Here is a 19,847-nt window from a genome sequence, read left to right as displayed (position 1 = left end):
TATGTTTCCATGCATATGTTACATGTATTGGTTAGTTTAACAAATCTGGATGTACAACACAGACTGCACCAAAATCGTATGTCTATAGGTTAGTGCCTATAGTTATATGTACAATGAGAAACACTATAAAAAATTCTGGAGCGAGATAGGAAGGGGGGCACTGTTTTCCTTACCACCCTGGATATAGTAACTAGAATGCCAGTGTCAGGGACAGATCCAGTGTCACGGACAAGGTTAGGAGATGAGAGGGTAGTAAGAAGCTATGAACATTCTATAAATTTTAACACTGAAATTTTTGATAAGTGCCATGTTGAAGAAGAATAAGGGTCTACTAAGCTGTAAGAATTGGGTTTTTCACGATGACACTATTAGTATAGAGAATTCGACTCTTAATATAAACATTTCTGGTATTTAGCTGTACACTATCACATTACAAAGAGGAGTACTTTAAATATTGGAGTTTGGTATGAGACACCATTTACTTTCAGACGAATCACCTACACACAATGAAACATATTAATCAGTTCAACTATATTCCCTCTGTTCACCTGTAATGCACTTTGCTTTGCCATCTTTTCTCAACTTGTCAAGATGTAAGGTGACACTGTTCTCAGCTGCTTTCAACAACATTGGTTCAGTTACCTCCTGCAGTAGAAATCATAGCCGTCAACTAAGATAGGGATGAAGTAGCTAACCTTGTATACAATTTGTACAATTTCTTCAGGGGTTACTGGATTAGTACATTTTTCCAATACATTAACAATCTATGTAGCACCAGAAATAAAAATATAACAATGTTACCATCATAAAGTCAGGCATGAGTCTTATTCTTTTAAACAGAAAATTGTATAAAGTCCCACTCAGAGTAAAGGTTGACAAACAAAACTACAGTTGAATCAAGTCACTCCAACTGTACTGCTCCAAACATAAACATGACTGCTCTATTAGAGTATTTTACTATTTTTAAAGTCCACTTATGTATTTGCATGTGCCTCTTTACAACCAAATTTTACACTTTCAGGGATTTTTCTAGAAAATAAATTCAGGGTGGGCAATCCGAGTTTTTCAGAAATTGAGGGGGGCAGAACTTAAATTAGGCTAAATCACCTGTTTATTGAGGCAGAGTTCAGGGGGGGCAAGATGCCCCCTTTGCCCCCCCCTAGAAAAATCCCTGCACTTTATTATAGAAGTGCAATGTATTGTTTCTACTTGCCTGCTGTTCTCTTTCATTGCGATGTTTAATATACTGTTCTATCATCTCCCTACCATTGGCCACAACTGGTCCATGACCAGGATACAACACAGTTGGTGATAGGAGCAGCAGTTTCTCAAGTGACTTCATGTACAAGAACAAGTCTTCAAACACCTGTCAGACAACACATGGGGTATCAATATGCACTGGATGGCATTAGGATTGGTCATAATGCAGCTATAAGGTCACACTACAATTATGAAGGAATAATAACGTAACTCTCAGCAGAATGCACAATGAATGTTCTATTAGAGTATTTTGAGTGACCCATGTATTACATTAGAGTAGTTCCTAGTCTTTGCAAAACAGTCAAGAAAATCACAAAATTGTTCCGATAAGCTAAACCCCAATAATAATAATTGCTTTCTTATAGTTACCAAGTAGCTGACTTTTGCTCACATATCAGCCCCCACAAAAGAGTGATAACAGTATCTTAGAACATTTGACAACTTCTTATTACTACTATATACCGTGGACCCCTGGCCTAGTATGCAGTCTCCAGTGAAGATGGAGTTCTCTTCTTCCAGTAGTAAGGAGAAATGGTCCTCTGTGTGACCTGGTGTAGTAACTACCTTGAGTGTGGCACCTACAGAAATAGCTAATCTAATAAGATTTCTCTTTATTTACATGCACATACCTTCTGTAGAAATCTTGTCACCATCACTAAGATATGTCAAGATGGATTGTAAAGAGTCTGGTATCTTCTCTTGTTTATCTGCCTTCACTTTAGACACCTTTGGCGGTTGATCAAGAAGAGGGAAAATCCCTTCCAATCCTCCAATATGGTCATGGTGTCTGTGTGTTATTAGCACATGATGAATGCCAGTCTTGTGCTGTTGTAGTGTCTCCCTCAACAAACTGACATACTCTGGTTTGTTAGTTTCTCCAGTGTCTACCAGAATCCGACTATAAGAAACAACACTGATAGTCAGCCAAGTCTGCCAACTTTCAGGACTAAAGGCATACATGACTGTCTCTATTATTCACTGTACATTATCTGTTGTTCTTAATTTACTCAAGTAGGGCTGGGCAAGTAATTCAGCAATATCATAAAACCTCAATAAAGTGACAATTGTATTACTTAAATTGTGGTGAAACAATGTTATCGCAATATTGATATTACCACAGGATTTAGCAATAATGGTTAACACACAATGGCTATTTATCTTTCCCAAGAATACTATTACTGGCCACATCAAGTGATCCCATTGAATGATGGGATTACAGATTAGCACTCAAATTACGTGTGTACTGAACTTAGGATGTACCTAACTAAGTAGTATGGACTATGCAAGTGTCCTCAAGTGTCCACATTAACAAGTTCCACTGCATTATGACAAATGCTTTGAAGTAGGTAATAGGGCAGGGCAATAAGTAGGTATTGAAAATTTAGCATCATGGTATATCATGGGAGAATATCATATGATGCAACGTCAGAAAATCTGCTAGGTTACTTAATCTTTTGCCTAGGCACTTTTTATAACTTCCCATTTAATAGGCATTGCCACCAAAGTTGCCCCCTCCCTCTTCCACTCTTTGACCTCCCAGGTTTATGTTTAACTAGTAGCAGTTCATGTAACCAACCATCACTATAGTATACACTAAACAGGCTATAGGACCAGATGTCCTGTAAACCGTCAGCACTTGTACTGTAAAGCCTTAATAAAAAATGCCAACCCATAGACTGAAAAAAATATAAAGCAAAAAAATCTAGCTAAAACATAAACTCTTAGCACAAGCCAATGCATGTAACTTACAAATATCTTCTCTCAGATACTGCAAACAAGCTACTGTCATCACAATGCCCCTACCTGTTTTGTTTTCCTATACTCCTTTTGTACTAATTTCCGTATACATTTTTATTTATATGCCAACCTATTGACCCTATATTCTTGAGAATTTTGCCCGTGAAGTGTCCTAAGGTCAGGAAAATATAGTTTCCCATCACCCACCCACATCACCTTCCACCCTGCCACTTCTAAATTCATTACTGTTATACTTGGTCACGTCACGTGCACTAGCATTTCAACGTTTAGACAACCTACACATCATTTTCAGCTAATGAAAATGTTTCTCAGAAGTGTAAGGATAAGCTTTAAGAAGCATTTGATAATCCTTATAGTGACAGCCTGCTGTTGCTGTGATTTTGGGTACTTCATTAAATAATTACCAAAAAATGACTGCCTGCCCGCATCAAAAGAGGAATTGGCTGATGAGAAACTAGCAATCTACTTCGCCTGGCCAAGTAGATTGTACAAGTTAACTGGATCTTGAAAAACAGCTAAAAATGAAAATTGGATTTTTTTTTTCTCAAGAGAATTAACATTTCAGCCAACCAGATGATTAGTGGTGACAGTAAGTGTCAAAAACAGACGTGTGTGGTTTGGCTCCATTGAAAGGGTCTTAATGGATATTGCACTTTTATGGTTTCCCATAGGAAATGCATGGCGAAAATTTAGATTCATCGTAAATATTGTGTCAGTCATTTGAACAAAAAGATTAGAAATATTTTTAGCGGGTCAAGCAGTGCTACAAATGAGCCAAATTTCAAGATCGTGCGCATTCTTGAGTTATTAAATGTTTTCGAGGATCCAGCTCAACGTGTACATACCAGCAACATGTCACATTAATGGCTACGTATACCATAAATACTCAAGTATCAAGATCCATGTTAATTAATTAAGGGGTCACAATTATTAGTACAGCATAAAAGCATAAAATTTGGCACAATGGTAGATTTTATCCTTAGAAATATATTAATCACCTAGCCTTATTTCAGTCTCACAGAAAATTTACTGTTGTCCCGGATATTACGGTATCCCTCTAAGAATCAAGTATCCGGAGCTCTGAATAGGTCAACTTTGCAGTGTACGTGTCAATCGGTGTAAGTTTGCTTTAAACTAAGCCTTCCCAATGTGTTAACTAAGGAAGACAGGCTTGATAAACCATTCAAGCAGTCCAGGAGAATTTTTTAAACACATACGAGCTCTCAAGCAAGCAATCTAGCTCCGGATATTCAGCAAAAACTAACCTTTGTCCAGTGCCTATCAAATACGTGTTGGTTCCCTGTAAAGTCATATTTCCAGGATTAAGGCCGAGTATTCGTATTACTCTAGCGGATAACTGCTCTACTTTTGGTAGAGCTTCCAACGTTAACGACATCATTTTTTTAGGTGTGGTGCGCAAGAATTAAAATGGCGGGCGGGTACCGGTCCAAGTTAGACCAGAGCTTAGACGAACTGGTAAAGCAAGATGAGTTATCCGAAATAGAGAGAGAAAGAGAAGAAAAGCGAAAATCTTCAAGATATTCCCCTTACCCTGATCCACAGAAAAGTTCTCGTAGTTCTAGACAAGCGAGACGAGAATCAGACTCTGTGTACGTGGGAAACTTGCCCTACAATTTGACTGAAGATGAACTACGCCACCACATGAGTAAAGGTGCGAGGATATAATATGTCCTTTGATAGTAGCGAATGTATGTGTGTTGTACTTTCGCAGCTGGGAGGGTGACAAAAATTTCTCTATTTGAGAAACCAGGTGGTGTTTCTAAGGTAAACGGTAAACCAGTATAATATTTGCAGCTAACAGTGACATGTTGTTGTTTTTTATGTAGGGATGCGGGTAAGTAGGGAGAATTTTTTAGGTACAGTATTGATGTTTATTTGTGAATTAAGAGTTGTTTTTTACGACGATGAGGTGTCAGTGAAAGCTGCCATTGAAGCCCTGAATGGTTCAGAGTTAGCTGGAAGGAAGATAATAGTCAGAGAGGTATAATTGTGATGCATCTGTTGTGCAGTGTATTAATATTTGATATAGGATCTAGAACCAGGAGATCGTGGTCCCAAAGGTACTTCGTACAAGCCCATTGACTCAAAGAAAATTCCTTTCAATGTTTCTGTGGTTCCCTCTTGCACTGTATTTGTAGATAATGTAAGTTGTGTGTGAAACATAGGTCCTTCTACATGGGCTAAAATGTGTACTAGTTCCAACCTTTTTGGTTTGATTTACTGTTGTTATTCCTATTACAGCTTGACTTTTCAGTTGACTGGATGAAGCTGAAGGACACGTTTAAAGTAGCTGGTATGTCAAGCTTCAACCTTTATGTGTAGTGTATATGTGAGGCTAGGTCAAGTGGTGCATGTTGAGATCAACACGAACAGAGATGGCAAGTCAAAAGGAAATGGGACATGTCAGTTCAAGACTCCACTTGAAGCTATCAACGCTGTCTGTATCCTTGAAGATTGCGATATGGCATGAAGCTTCATTGATTGTTATAAAGTTTTAATATTTGTGCTGTGAAATTGTTGTGATTGGTTTTCGTGCCGGGCTTGCACCTTTCTTTGTTAGAATTTTTAACTTATTCAGCTTTGTTCCATGGACAGATGTTATTTAATCGACCGATGGTTGTGCGGATGGTAAGCTTAGTGTGTTTATTAGTGTTTATGTACTGTTTCTTTCAGGACAAGGATGCTCCAACACAAGTGGATCCCTCCTTGCTAAAGCTGAGCATGCGACTTAATAGTCTTGTAAAGTCAGGGGCTGTGCACTTTGATCCTGGAGCATTGCCTCGACGGGAGGAACCCATCCCCATAGCTCATTATGACAGAGGCTTCCCTTCCCACAGCCTACCTCCTCCACCCAGTAGCAGCAGTGCCATTATGCGAGAGAAGCAATTCCAAGAAGAGCTTGCTGATTTACAGCGACGCCAGCGAGAGAGGAATGAGATGGAAATTGAGATGTTGAAGAGGCATTATTTTGGTGATGGTGGTGGTGGTGGTGATAGTCTTGGTGGACCAGATACTCAAAGTCGTGACTTGCTTGAGAAGGAGAGACGTATAGGAGAGTTGAGAGCTGAATTGTACCGGTTTGATAACTCGTTGGAAATGGGGAGGAGTTCTTTAGGTAGAATAATAATATGTCAGGTGTTCTTTTGTCAGTGTTAAGATAGTGTGCATGAGTGGTTAGGCCAGGTTGTCTAAAGTGTGTGTTGTATTGAAATGTTGCAATGGAGTGGAATCTTGTATTCAAGTGGTAGTGTAAGTTCTGTGAGGTGGTGTTAAAACAGTATGTGCAGTGGTATTGGAATGAAATAGTATGAATACGGCACATGTTTGAACAGCATGTGGAGTGGAATGTCATTAAACTCTTGCATAGTGTTGTCTGTGTTGATGGGTTATTGGCATAAAGTATCTACTGGAAGTGCACTGTATTGGAATTAAGAAAGTTACGTATCTGTAGAATTTTTGACAGTAAATGACTATCCAGCAGGGGGTAGGACAAGCCCATGTGAGCTGATATTAATTATGCAATGTACATGAGCCAATGTATCAGCAACGAGGTTCATTTGACTTATTGTGTTAGTACTTTCAATAGTGTGAATTTCATAAACAAAGTCGTCCTGAAGAAATCAGCATTCTGAATGACAAGTGGCAGTCACCAATTCGCCACTAGCAGTCTCCACATTTATCAAGCAATCATCTGTGCTGGATGTATTCCTATAGAGCAGTAGAATAATCTGTTTCTTTAGACTATTTTAGTAGCACTAAGGACCTTGCTTAATTCCATTACCAGTTGACATGGGCTTGTCCTTTTCCCCTGGTCATCCAGCCAAATAGTGGTTTAGGTCACAATACTTGTTACTTTGTGGTATGTGAAAGTGATGGTGGAAGAATTCAGCCAAGTTTACTGGAAGAGGTTTGATGTGTTGTAAGTTGGAATACCAACACCACAGAATATTTTATGCAACATTTCACGTGTATTAAGAAGCTTTTATGCAGTCGATAGAACGATCTTATTTGAAGGCATGTATGCAAGTAGTTCCAGGTTCCCTGTAAGAGTAGACTGTTAGCACATGCCAGTTATGTCACTTTCAGCTTCATGTGTGATTTACACACTTCATATAGTAGTGTAGACTGAAATTCCAAACGCACTTTCAGATCTACTTTTTAAAACTCCACTGAAGGTTAGGTTCTTTCCACACACAAATGTGTGAGCATCCTCTGGAGAGTCTACTATTGATTTTTGCCACTTGGGTTTTGGTGAGTAGTATGCTAATGTCATGGATGGTGTAGTGCACGATGCCATAGTCACTGCGATTGGTGATACATTGTAGTTTCCACAAGATATGTGTATCCAGTAGTGATTATCTGTATTAACCCTTCTAGGATCAAATTAATTTTCAAGTATGGCAAAATGTGTAACTTTGTGTTAAGAGGAAAGCAATGGTCTTCTGTAAGATGAAGATGGATTAATGTTTGGCATAAATGAAGCAACGAACGGACAATATTGTTTACACTAAGCGTCCTTCATTTCTTCTTTATCAGATAGTAGCATGATCTTTTGTATACCAATTGAATCGCCACCATATGCAGAGTCTAATGGCGTTTAGTTTAGTGCGTTGGGACAAAGCACTGTCAAGATATGGCCAATCAAAGTGGTGGGTAATGGCGGATGATACTGGAAGAGTTACTTTCTTTTGGTGGCCTAGCCATGGAGATAATCTTTGAACAAAAAAAAAATGCTTGGTATGACTTTGTCAGAAATTTCATAGCAAGTATCATGGGGTTAGTGAATTCTTTCTAGTGTGTTCGGATACGGAGTTATAAAGGTTTATACAAGCCCATGCAATATATTGGACTTGGGCTGTTAAAGGGTTAAACCTGAGCATGTAACTGGAGTTCTGTTTGTCTGTCTGTGTGTTGTCCCTCACCATGTTGTGGTGCAGGATACCTATCATGTGTTCACTCTGGAGGAGGATTTGGACCAGGTTGATGACCCAGGCTCTGTTATTTCCTATTATAGGTTTGTGAGTTTGTTGGAGTTGCTCACATGGCCTAAATAGTCCAGCGCCTATCCACGAAACTGGTAAAGGCACCAAATTTCTTATGGGGTTTGTAGCACATGTACTAAGTGTTTTTAGAAGATATTCCAGTGATTTTGTATCCACCTGTAACCAATTAAAACATTATTCAGTAACTTTTGTTATACACCTTTGACAATAGGTAAACGATGCCTTCGATAAAGAAGTGATACACATCAGGATGATCTTGTACACGATACTAGTGTACATAAACTTTCTTGAATAGCATTTTCTTGTTTACTAAAACAATTTGTTTTATATAACTTTTTAATAAGCTGTCATGTTGCAGCTGCAGGCTTTGTACTCGTATTGATTGTTTTCAAATAGCAAAAATAAGGTTCCAAAAGACACTTTACATGCCTCTGCTTCTAAGTACACATGCTACAATCCCCATAAGAAATTTGGTGTTTTATCAAATTATCTTCGTTAGAGGGTCTTAGGTGTTGCACTAAAAGCAAGTTCCCTGGTTAAGTAGATAGCTTCTATAAGGGTGGGCAGGCTGTTGGAAGGAGTAAAAGTGTGGTGTATGTGGTAGTATCATGATGGGTGAAGAACATGAGACAGAGCTCACATACAGATAACTGTAATTAGTCACCTGTTGTGATCATTGTATTGTATGATTGTGCAAGAAAGCATAGTGGCCAGTGTTGTACTGTAGATGAAAGCAATGTGTTGTGTTAGGTAGCTGACAGAAGCTTCTGGGATGGTATGCAATTTGCTCACTAGATTCTTTGAGATCATAAGATTTATGGTAGCGACCTTCTATGAGAACTGTATGTTGTGTTCAAGTTGATCCTGTACCTGTCAGAGCTAATTTATGCATGCGAAACTAGCAGTCAATGTTTGTGTTGTGTGTACCTCTGTGTAGTGCATTTGTTGGTACATGATTATCTAATGGTGGGGGGATTTGTTGCAGACATGTTGGGTGGAAGTGGCAGTCAGAGATTTGAGAGGGGGAGGCTGTCACCTGATCCCTTGACGATGGGTGCCCACCATTCTTCATTGCCTCCCCCTGTTGCTAGGGAGGAGCTGTTGTCAAGGCATTATGATATGCCACCATCAAGGATGATGGGTGGTGGTGACTTTGACAGGGAGCCATCTCTGCTGGATCAGGTGATGTCCGAAAGACAGAGGGGAGGGTGGAGAATAGAAGAGCCAATTCCACCGAGATTTGAAGAACCTGCTGAAAGTGGTGGTGGTAGAAGGGTGTTCATTAGAAATGTAAGCTCAGTGTCAGGTGTACAAAAATATGACCCTTTGTTCCACAATGTTTTTAGTTGATTGGTTCAAACAAGTGTCTACTGTATAGCGGGTTTTTTCTAAGGGGAAATGTTTTTACGTTTTTCATTGATTGGCTCCAACCCACTAAACTTTTACCCCTCAAAATTTATAGCTCAATCAAGCATAAAATATCATGGAAAAGCCAAAAATCCCCCACCCCTCAAAAATTTGGATGGTGAAATTTGTTTCCCCCACAAAATAAACCCTACTAAACGGTATTACACCGTAACCTGATAGAGAGCAAGTTTCATTCAATAGAAACACTAGTATTCATCTCAATGTATTCTCAGCTTCACAACCAACAGTGCTTAGTGTAGTTGCTATCTATTGAACAGTGTTTTTAAGGTATGGATAGTACCAGTGGAGATTTAGTTGTCTAGCTTGCTAAACTTTTGAGTTAAACACTTATCAGAGAATTTGGTTGATGTATATACTGTATAATTGTACCATGGCTGACCATCTTGTGAGTTTGACATTATTGAAGTGTTTGTTGAAGCTATTTAAGATGCAGAGTGATGTGTAAACAATAGTAGTTGTTATGGCCAGGATGGCTTGGAAACATTTTGTTTACAACGTTATTGTGTGTTCTTGAATGTTGAAGTGTGGATTTGTATGGTGTAGTAGAATAGTTGAACAGTAGTGGCTTGGCTGTTGCCATACTAGATGTGTGTTGTGTTGTATTGGTGTACTATAGCTACCATGGTCTACAACTTCCCGTCATCTGAAGAACTTCTTCTACCGAGCAAGTAAGCAACTGTCACACACACAATTCACATTTTTATTTAGTGTAAAATCAAGAAAATCTCATACTTGTATGTCATTCTCACTAACAATCAATCCCTTGTTTTTTCATAGATTTGTGGCAATTAGTGACCAATTTCACCAAGCATTCCAAAGTGCAAAATAAATTTAAATTTTTCCCAGAAATGTACATGGAATTAAAATGAATTATGGTACACACTGTAACGTTTGGTGAAGATGGCAAATTAGTTTTATTGCTGTTCTTTCACCAAACCTTACTGTATAGTACACTATTCTGCCATCATTACATTTTCCACCCATATAGTTGGGCCAGTCACTTTTGCTGAAGTAATGATGCACACTGATGGCCGATCAAAGGGAGTTGGAGTGGTAGAGTTTGCCTCCAGAAGCCTCGCCAAGCAGGCAATAAGTAAGAATCAGAGAGCTGTAGATTGCAAAACAAACTAAAAAGTCAGACAACCGATAGACCTGTTAATGTGTTGAAAATATGAACACTATTAGAATCCATGCACTTAGCTGAGGATCCAGGAAAATATCCTCAGCTAAGTTGAAACTCTCTATGTATCCATATTATGCAGGCTCCTCACTGCCATCACAAGATATAATTTGCTGTTTTGCTATTTAAAATTTTGCTGTCTTGGTAAACTGTTTTTTCTCTCTGTGTGTTCCTGGTCTTAGAGAATCTTGTTTCTTACAGGTGAATATAATGGGAAGAATCTTGGAGGTCGAGAAGTTGAAATCAGTGAGGACAAATACGAGTAGCAACAACAGTACACTTATGTTAGCTTACATGACAATAGTACACACACTTATACAACACTTTATTTTTGTTGTTGATTTATGACACTTACAAACAAATACAATATGATTTGAGGTGGATAAAAAATTTTGAATTAGGTGTTATAAAAATTTTTTAAAGAAATCTTTTAAATTTTAAGCATGTTAGGTGCCCTGTGTAAAGTGGAGAGATGGTCTCCGCAGGCCATAAAATTTGTGTGGCTTTAGTCCTCTCTTTGTTGCTTCGAACAACCATCCTTTGTGATCCCCACATCTTCTGCAGTTGACTATAGTCCAAGCATACCTATAGATTCACACACACACACACACACAAAAAAAAAATCTCAATGCAATTGCAGTCATTATACAACAACTAGATAATTGACTAGATGATTTTAAAAGAAGTATTTACCATTTATTGAAAACTTATACATTAAGAATAACATACATACATTCATAATATCTGCTCACCCTGGAAACCATGAATGTTCTGTGGATGACCTTCCCATGGTCCGCAAGTGTGATGCATCCATTACAGTGAGTGTGTCGTGCACATACCCCCCAGGGTTGACATACAATGCCAGTGGTCCCTCCACAGACATGCTACATAACACATGACATGATCTCAACACAAGGGGTGTTGCCAAAAGCACATACACAGTGTAACCTCACTACAATGGACAAGGCATACACAGGATTTTAAGCCCACATTTTTAATAAGCATTTGTTCTATCAGATGTAAAAACTTTTGCACCAAAATCTATGGTGTCCTTCATTTAAACTGTCAATAGGTTCCACACCATATAAAACATACTCTTGATACTACACACCTGAAAATAGCATCCTTCTTGGCAATAGTTCTGCCACACACTTGACAACACAAATCAGTATAGGACTACATGTGATGAGAAATAAGTTGAAATGAAACTTAAATTAATCTACAGGAGACACCACCTGTAATATTTGTAATGCTCGTAATATCCTCCTTGTAGGACAATTGATTGATAACAACTCCAACTTGCAACTGGTCTCTGCTGGTAGTTGTCGTGACAACCAGTAGGACAGACCTAATTAACAAAAGCAGAATGGCTCTTTGAGACAGTTCATTTTAAAAATAACTTTTCCTTCAAAATAAGACCGAGTGAGGAAATTAAGACACGTACTTACTACATCCTCTGGCAGTTTTGCAGAGTTCTCTTTTCCTGCAAATGTTTTAAACTGTTGTTCTTTCTTGACTTGTTCTCTTAGTCTATGCTGTTAACAAACACTCCAATTAATCCCCACCTGGCAACCACCTCTACTCACAAAATCAATTTGATTAAAACTCCATAGTGATGCCTGGCAAACTGGCATAGTGGCATTGACCAGCTGTAAACACAAACCAGCATATGTGAATCTGGTATTTCCTTTGCAATGTGTGCATGATATTTGACATGATATTTGCATGCAGTTATTCCCTTACACTAAGATTTCTCTGTAGATGTTTTAATCTCTCAGCTGGTAGTGTTTGTAGTTCATTCTCACATGAGCGTAGCAATGCTAGCGATTGATTGGCCGATGACATTAAATGTGCTGGACAAGTGAATAAGTGAAGGGGCTTTGGAGGTAGCAACTGTTCTGGGAGGATTTTTACCTTGGCCTCCATCATGCTGTGTGGAACAAGAGGAAATTGTAATCTTCTGTACATAACACATGCATACAGATTGTACATACAAACACAAAAGTAAAGCCTTTGGCTGCCATATAAACAGTCACACCTACGCAGTTGAATGAGAAACCTGTACACTACCCAGGAGCCTACCATGTACACCCTATTACTTTAACACAGGTCAATCTGGGTTATTGAACTCAAGTCAGTGCTCTTTTTCACACTATTGCTCAACATGTGACTGGATATTGTGTGCTCCAAATAAGGCCATCATTATTAAATTCCTTGTTTCCCATCTCCGCCTGCATCAAATTTTAGGTACCCGCACCAAATTTTTGATTATAGATCACATGAACGCTCTATTTCATGCTAGAAGGAGGCACAGAGTTGCCAAATTTTAAGGTAAATGAATTAGCTGTGCATATTAACATAGCAGAAGGGTGGAAGTCCCTCCACTCTTGGTCAACAGGGTGCATCCTGGCAGCCTTCAAAATCAAGATACTCTAACAGAGCAGTCAGAGACTGAAATAACAAAAGTCAAGTGTATAATTAATAATCACCTCCCGCCCGCATCAGTTTTTGTTCTAATGGTTGACGGGAAACAAGCAATATAATAATGATGGCCTAATCATGAGCTAGATCAAACACACAATGTACAATAATGAACTACTAAAATTGTACAAAGAGTAAGCAGGTTAATTGCATATTACCATCACATGAGTCTCAATAGTACAAAACCAGCCAACAATGAGGTTCACATAGAGCTCAGTAGATATTTACATTGCATTTTGCCTAAACTTTGAGGCTATATACTTTGTTTCGTAGGAGCCTCCGGATTTCTTGGTGAATGGAGAAAAATCAGTTTTGCATGCCTAACAAAACAAAGTGCATTTTCTGGAAGCTTATGTGAAGCACTAATCTAAATATCCCAGTGAACTTCAACATTTGCTGGTTTTGCATTACAAATATTGAGAATCACGTGAAATTCCAATAATAATTATGTAATTAAAGTGGCGCAAATGCATGTCCTGGAATGTGTTCACATTAATTGTATCCTAGCCCATATATACCAGCCTACCATACCGGGTGGGGCCTCACTCAACATTGCTCTATTTTCACACTGCAGTTTATTGTTCTAAGCCATGCCACACTGTCCCCAGGGTTAGGTGAGTAGCGTGAACAGGGGTGTAACAGTCAGTGATGGCAAATCTTCCTGGGGGGCAGGACCAGCACCCCTGAGGACATGTCTCACAGGTGAAGGTGTAAGCACCCAACATCCTGATTGGAACTTACCCATTACAGGGGCAGTTTGATAATGGGGGATGCACCAGGGTATAGGTATACGGAGCAGGGGGTCTGGGGGGACAGCCCCCCAGAAGTTAAAGCTATTTCATGTTTCAGGGCTGAAATTTTTGATGTGATGTAGCGTGGTTTTACGCACAAATATCTGCTTTCTAAGTGGACTACATTGATCAAGAGTTGTGTAGGGATGAGTGACAGTCATAAGTAACTCAGCTAGCTATAGCTATAGTAGTTATTGTGGACCTAAAGAATGGCATACACAAGACCTTCAATTGCAAAATATCCTTAGTAGGCTAGGTATGTCCATGTATGGGATAGTGCTGCAGATGTTAGTTTTTCATACTCAGTAGCTATGGAGGATTCTCAATAGTGTTATATGTGCTGACTGTTCTATTAGAGTATTTAACTAACTGTTCTATTAAGGGTATGTATTGTTTGGGAGGGGAGGGAGGGACATGCCCCCTGTGCCTCCCCCTTGGATCCGCCACTGCATTACACATACAAATATGCACGCACGCACGCACACACAAACAGATAGACGCATACTACACACACATTTACCCATTTAATTTCCTGTAACACTCAAGCAGTTTAAATCGTTGTCTACCAAGAAACCTCACAATAAACACTGGCCCATGATGATAGCCTTCAGACTGCTCCTGTTCTCTGAACCCCATGATATCCACCGTGGTGCCCAGCACTGTCAGTTCTTCTTGGTTCGGCCGCCGGAGAGCCTGTTCAGGATCTTCATCAAAATTCCTAAGGAAATTTACTTATATCATACATGTTGCACAATAATGAAGACAATTTTAGCTCTAATAACCATAAAGGCATAAACCATAGGACTCCATTCAAGAGATGACAGCCTAATCAGCTAAAATTGTCCTTACAAAATTTTTATGTTATATACAATACAGTTTGGTTGGCCAGCCAGACTAATTTTCTATTTGATTAGGTGGAAAACTTGAGGTTAGCCAGCTTTTTTTCCTGTCCACACAACTTTTTTGACTGCATCAACAATTTACTCATCAGCAGTGATGGTAATTTTACGATTATAAGAAGGCAAATCAAAAACCCACCTATATATTCTAACTACGTAGAGTGCCACAATGCATCAAGTCTGCTCAATACTGTGATTGTTTTATTAGATTATTTGATAGAGTATCTCAACCTTACATACAAACACCTCTGGTGGGCCAAAGCCCTACTATGATATGCCACTACCCATTGGTGCAGTTATATAGGATTTTGCTGGCTAATTACCAAGTCATGCGAGCAACCATGTCTATCTACTCAATAAAAGAACGTGTCTGCCTACATTGCTATTGTTAATAATTCAAGTGTCTTTCCTAACCAACCAAATGGAAAAGAAAATTTTAGCCTGACTGGCAAGATCGCCACATACTTTTGGCTATCACTCACCTAAGGTCTGAGCATATAGCAACAGGCTGGTTGCTGGTTAATGCATTACGCAGCAGAGAGATCAACTAAAATCACTTGGTTCAGAACATGATTCAAGTAATACACTCACATGTAAATTGAAGACATGCATTGGTAAGGTTTCTCCTGGGAATACAATAGTATCTCGGAGGTAAAGGAGGGGTAGGCATGGAGTGTCATTGTCGTGGTGAACCGTCCTCTGACTGCTGTTATCTTCATCAAGTTCTCCTAGATACTGTAACCATAGAAACAAGTATGTGTATATTCTCCACACCCAGAGAATTACTGAGCTTACCAGATGACGAGCAGGAAGCGTAACATCATATATGCCCTGTGGGTGTGTTTCTGTCACGTGATTGTTGGGTGTACTATTTTGAGTGTCTGCTTGTTGCTCTTCTTGATCTGAACCTGCATCACGTGACCTACTTAAAAACTTGCAAATAGATGGTTCAAGATTACCTGATGAATCGCTAGTATCTGCTAGCAACGCCTCGTCTTCATCTTCATCGCCTTCGTCCTCGTTAGCGTCATCATTTGCGCGAAATCTACGGAAAAAGAACGCCATCGACAGGAAAAAAATTTACCGACTATCGTGTAAATTTAAAAACAACACGTTCCTAAATAGTCTACTTCCGGAGTTGGAATGGCTAGTCGTCCATCTAAGAGAAAAGCTGATAGTAAAGCAGAAGAAGTAAAACCTGCTGCTGCAAATGGCGTAGTTCACACAGGTAGTGCATGTAAGTTGTCTAATATTTTACTCCTTCCCATCGTGTGTGTAGGTAAAAAGAGGAAACTGAGACCAGGTGTACCTAGTGAAGGACCAAGCACAGTCAGATGGCTGTTAACATTTTTAATACTATCTATTGCGATGGTTGTCCTCGCCTGTTACGTGGTATACAATGGTCGTGTGGCTACGAGAGAGCAGCATGAATCAAGGGCCGCTAATAGCAATGTGACTGATAGCGTGGCCAAGAAAGCTAATAACAAACTCAAGGAAACTGACAAAGTTAATATTAAGAAAACCACCAAGCCACCTGCTAGTAAAGAAGTAAAGTCAAGTGGTAAGAAGCCTGCGAAAGAAGACAAGAAGAAAAGCAATAAAAAGTCTAGTGAAAATTCCAGTAAAAAGGAACCCTCGAAAAAGTCACAAGCAGAGGGTGAGCGTATTGTACCACGTAGGAAGGACAAGTACATTAACAAGACCACTGTTGACCTTACTAATATACCTGTACTACAGTGGCCAATTGAACCAGCTGACCCAGACCGGCCATTCATCATTGAAATATTGACTGGTGAGAAAGCTATTCGTCGGAAGAAATTTAAACAGGCACTGGAGGCTTTCGAAGAAATCTTAACCAGGTTTCCACAAAGTCCACGTGGTATGTACGGCAAGGCACAGACTTTGTGCAAATATGCTGAGCTGAAACATAGCAATAAGTATCTGGATTTATGTATCGATGCCTATTATAGTGTTGGTATTGATAATGTTATAACTCCTAAGGATGTCCGGCGTGAAGCACTACTGAGGCTTGCTGACCGAGCATCATTCCGTGGCAAACTCCAAACTAGTGTAAAGGCATGGGCTGAGTTGGCTCATCACTTTCCTGATAATCAGTTGTACACTAGAAAAGTTGCCTTGACTTATATTGCAGCTGGAAAGAACACAAAGGCATTGGAGTATTTCAAAGTTGCTGTCACCAAGTGGCCAGATGATTTATTTTCAAAAGCACATATAGGGTTGTTGTTAAAATTGGAGGGAAAATTTGAAGAAGCTTTACCACTGCTATTGGATGGGTTAAAGAAAGATGAAGAGATCCGCAAGTTGGCACAGTTTTTCCATCATGGTGGAGAGTGTTTGACCAGGCTTGGCAGAAGTGAAGAGGTAAGTGAACACTTATACAATCCTTGTAATGTATTGGAACTACCACTTCCTCTGACCAGTCCAAAATTGTGTGAACTTCATGATTCATCCTTCATGGCTTCTATTTGTGAATAGAATTAACATAATCATATCTGCCATACAAAGTTCTGTGTTAATTGTGGGCTCTTATTCTTTCAGGCACGTGTGCTTTATGCTGAGGGTGTGTCACTGGGACATTTCTTGTCACCATGGCAACGGTCAATAAATAATGAACCAGGCCTACACGGTCAGCCATGGTGGTTGCCAGGGGATACCAGTTACCAGAACACCATCAAGTTGCTGGAGGGACGCTGGGAGACTATTAAACTGTAAGTAATACCTTGGTGTTTCAGTTATTTAGGAATTCATTTTACAGTGAGGCATTAGGAGTTATCAATCAGCTACAACATGTTGTTAAGGGATTATGTGAGACAGGGGAACTACGCAGACTACTACTCTATTCAAATGGCAAACCCGATAACAGTGGATGTAGCATGTTACCCGAAACTTGTGGTCTGATTAAGTCAATTTCTGCATCAGCTACATGCAGGAGATGCCAGGTATACAATTGCATGTGATCCGTCTTATATCATTGTTATGTAATATAGGCTGAGTTGGTAGCTATGGTTCCTGGCACAGTGACATGGCCAGCTGTAGCACCTAGCAACACACATCTACGACTCCATCTTGGTCTGGTGGTCCCTAGTAACAGCAGGATAAGAGTGGCTGATGAAACAAGGTGAGTGTACATGTTGAAAATTAATAGGACCACCTTTGGGGGCCCATGTAAATTAGTACTACAGCCCCATAGAACCAACTTCATTTACCCAGAGTATGACCCATTTCCTAAAATTGTCTTATTACAACTAGATTGAGTGTAATTATTAATTAAGTGACGTGATATTGTTTCCATACAAATTTTTTGAGGTATATATATGTCTGCAAAAAATTTTATCCTCACAATTTATTGAAATAAGTGTTTTTCTCTCATTGCTGAAAATTTGTGCTATTTAAATTCTTAAATTTGTAGGAATTGGCAAGAAGGGAAGGTTTTGATATTCGATGATTCCTTTGAATACTCCATGTGGCATAAAGGTGAAGATAGTTTACTAGTACTTCTATCAGTGGATGTTTGGCATCCGGATCTTTCTTCAGAGAAACGTAAATCATTAACTCCCATTTAATACTTTATTTTGTTCTAGTACAAATTAAATTTCACTATTTATAATTTAGCAAAATTAATGTGAATGCAATACAATAGTAACTAGGAAAGGTTTAGCAGTACTTACAGATGTGCTATAAAAGTTTATTAGTGACCTCAAGTGATTTGTGATGCAAATAGTCACCAGTTACAACATAAAAGCAAACAAAAAAAACTGTCTTATAATATTTTTTTGCACGGCAATGGGTTGTAAACAATAAATAAAATTGTCTGTTCATTAATAAGTCTAAGCAAGAACAAATTTAAAAATCATCGAATGGTTGTAAAAGGTACAGAAGCAAGTTGTGGGTTGACAGCATTACGCTACTGATAAGCCACATCCAGCACGATTCTCTTTCATTTCTGCCATGTTCGTCCACTTGTCTGTTTCAGGGTTATACTGTTCCACAGTGTTGAGACGATTTTGTCCATCATAACCACCGGCAACATAAATACAATGGCAGAAGGCAGCAGCTGCAGGCCACGCCCGTGAGTGAAGCAGTGGAGATATGACCTCCCATTTATCTTCAGTTGGAGAATAACGCTCAACTTTGTTGTAGTATGTTTGTTCTCCACGGTTCCTTCCTCCGATGGCATACAGGTATTTACCTAGAACAGCAACAGCTACACCAGATCGGGCAAAGTTCATTTCAGCACAAGGTAGCCACGTGTCATCCACAGGGTTGTAACACTCCACACTGGCATAGTGAGCTGTAAACCGATCCTGTCCACCCACGACGTACAACTTTCCGTCCATTACACCAGCCCCAGCACCAGATCGAGCAAAGTGCATATCAGGGAGTGCACTCCATTCATTGTTCTTGGGATTATAGCACTCTACTGTACTATAGCAGTGGTTAGTAGTCTCTCCACCAATGACATAAAGACAACCTGGAAAATGTTTTATTTTACAGTACACACACCTAATTCTTACAACACTCACCATTGAAACTTGCTATAGCTGCAAAGGAGCGGGCGTACTGCATGTCCGGTATTCTACACCAGCTGTTCACCCTTGGATCAAAACATTCAACACTCTTTAAATAAAGTGTTCCCTCATGACCAGTTGCTTCACACTCGCCACCAACTGCATACAACTTGCCATCTAGTGACCCTAGTCCCACAGCCGTCCTGACTTGCTCCATGTCTATAGGGATAGAAGTGGAAAGATCAGTTATTTAACTTAAAAGCCTTATGGGGCTTGATATACATACAGCTTTACATGCCAGAAGACTATTTAAGGAAACAAACACCTATGCTTGTATATGGCAGTGAAGATCATCTGTATCAAGTGCCACGAGTACAGTGGACTTGTAAAGTTAATGGGTTCCTGTTGGAATGTCTGGGAATTCTGTGTCTGTCTGAGAATATTAAAGTCAGTATTGAAGGTGGCACATTTAAAAAACTTGACAACTACTACAGGTA

The 19,847-nt window shown here is 39.4% G+C and overlaps 5 protein-coding genes and 1 long non-coding RNA gene across 8 annotated transcripts in view; 3 read left to right on the top strand and 3 right to left on the bottom strand.

Annotated features, from left to right (window-relative positions):
• Positions 1–368: 368 nt before the first annotated feature.
• Positions 369–4,466, bottom strand: LOC136249784 (endoribonuclease LACTB2-like). The gene is made up of 7 exons (XM_066041908.1): positions 4,284–4,466; positions 1,890–2,158; positions 1,723–1,838; positions 1,214–1,366; positions 696–764; positions 549–645; positions 369–497 (listed from the first exon to the last, which is right to left on the bottom strand). Exons 1-7 carry the CDS (start codon positions 4,415–4,417, stop codon positions 448–450), a joined length of 888 nt encoding a protein of 295 aa, XP_065897980.1. The 5' UTR covers positions 4,418–4,466; the 3' UTR covers positions 369–447.
• On the top strand, positions 4,074–4,873 carry LOC136249788 (uncharacterized). Of its 2 annotated transcripts, none has more exons than XR_010698329.1 (3): positions 4,074–4,136; positions 4,426–4,690; positions 4,751–4,873. It is a non-coding gene; the product is annotated as an uncharacterized lncRNA (long non-coding RNA). The 2 variants fall into 2 exon arrangements; XR_010698330.1 differs by having other exon boundaries at positions 4,078–4,120.
• LOC136249780 (myelin expression factor 2-like) lies at positions 4,869–11,027 on the top strand. The gene is made up of 11 exons (XM_066041900.1): positions 4,869–4,873; positions 4,927–5,020; positions 5,069–5,182; positions 5,281–5,332; positions 5,379–5,480; positions 5,618–5,667; positions 5,713–6,154; positions 9,028–9,332; positions 10,087–10,138; positions 10,459–10,563; positions 10,852–11,027. Exons 4-11 carry the CDS (start codon positions 5,302–5,304, stop codon positions 10,914–10,916), a joined length of 1,152 nt encoding a protein of 383 aa, XP_065897972.1. The 5' UTR covers positions 4,869–4,873; positions 4,927–5,020; positions 5,069–5,182; positions 5,281–5,301; the 3' UTR covers positions 10,917–11,027.
• LOC136249779 (protein cereblon-like) lies at positions 10,908–15,935 on the bottom strand. Of its 2 annotated transcripts, XM_066041898.1 has the most exons (12): positions 15,781–15,935; positions 15,617–15,729; positions 15,413–15,556; positions 15,304–15,368; positions 14,443–14,640; positions 12,394–12,580; positions 12,237–12,299; positions 12,095–12,185; positions 11,886–11,998; positions 11,762–11,826; positions 11,403–11,534; positions 10,908–11,235 (listed from the first exon to the last, which is right to left on the bottom strand). In XM_066041898.1, the coding sequence occupies exons 1-12, from the start codon at positions 15,884–15,886 to the stop codon at positions 11,097–11,099; spliced, it is 1,416 nt and encodes a 471-aa protein (XP_065897970.1). In that variant the 5' UTR covers positions 15,887–15,935; the 3' UTR covers positions 10,908–11,096. The 2 variants fall into 2 exon arrangements, with proteins under 2 accessions (XP_065897970.1, XP_065897971.1); XM_066041899.1 differs by lacking the exon at positions 15,781–15,935 and having other exon boundaries at positions 15,304–15,336; positions 15,617–15,732.
• On the top strand, positions 15,896–18,463 carry LOC136249772 (aspartyl/asparaginyl beta-hydroxylase-like). Its single transcript, XM_066041887.1, has 6 exons — positions 15,896–16,049; positions 16,101–17,203; positions 17,381–17,550; positions 17,598–17,781; positions 17,830–17,960; positions 18,252–18,463. Exons 1-6 carry the CDS (start codon positions 15,965–15,967, stop codon positions 18,403–18,405), a joined length of 1,827 nt encoding a protein of 608 aa, XP_065897959.1. The 5' UTR covers positions 15,896–15,964; the 3' UTR covers positions 18,406–18,463.
• LOC136249771 (kelch-like protein 3) overlaps positions 18,430–19,847 on the bottom strand; it is a 3,761-nt gene continuing 2,343 nt past the window's right edge. The window contains exons 3-4 of the mRNA XM_066041886.1: positions 19,366–19,569; positions 18,430–19,313 (exon numbers count right to left, since the gene is read on the bottom strand). Coding sequence (XP_065897958.1) covers positions 18,742–19,313; positions 19,366–19,569 — 776 coding nt within the window. The 3' untranslated portion in view covers positions 18,430–18,741. The remainder of the gene's footprint in view (positions 19,314–19,365; positions 19,570–19,847) is intronic.

The sequence above is a fragment of the Dysidea avara genome, chromosome 3 (assembly GCF_963678975.1).
Source record: "Dysidea avara chromosome 3, odDysAvar1.4, whole genome shotgun sequence".
Classification (NCBI taxonomy): Eukaryota; Metazoa; Porifera; class Demospongiae; order Dictyoceratida; family Dysideidae; genus Dysidea; species Dysidea avara.
This window is presented reverse-complemented; position numbering and strand designations above follow the sequence as displayed.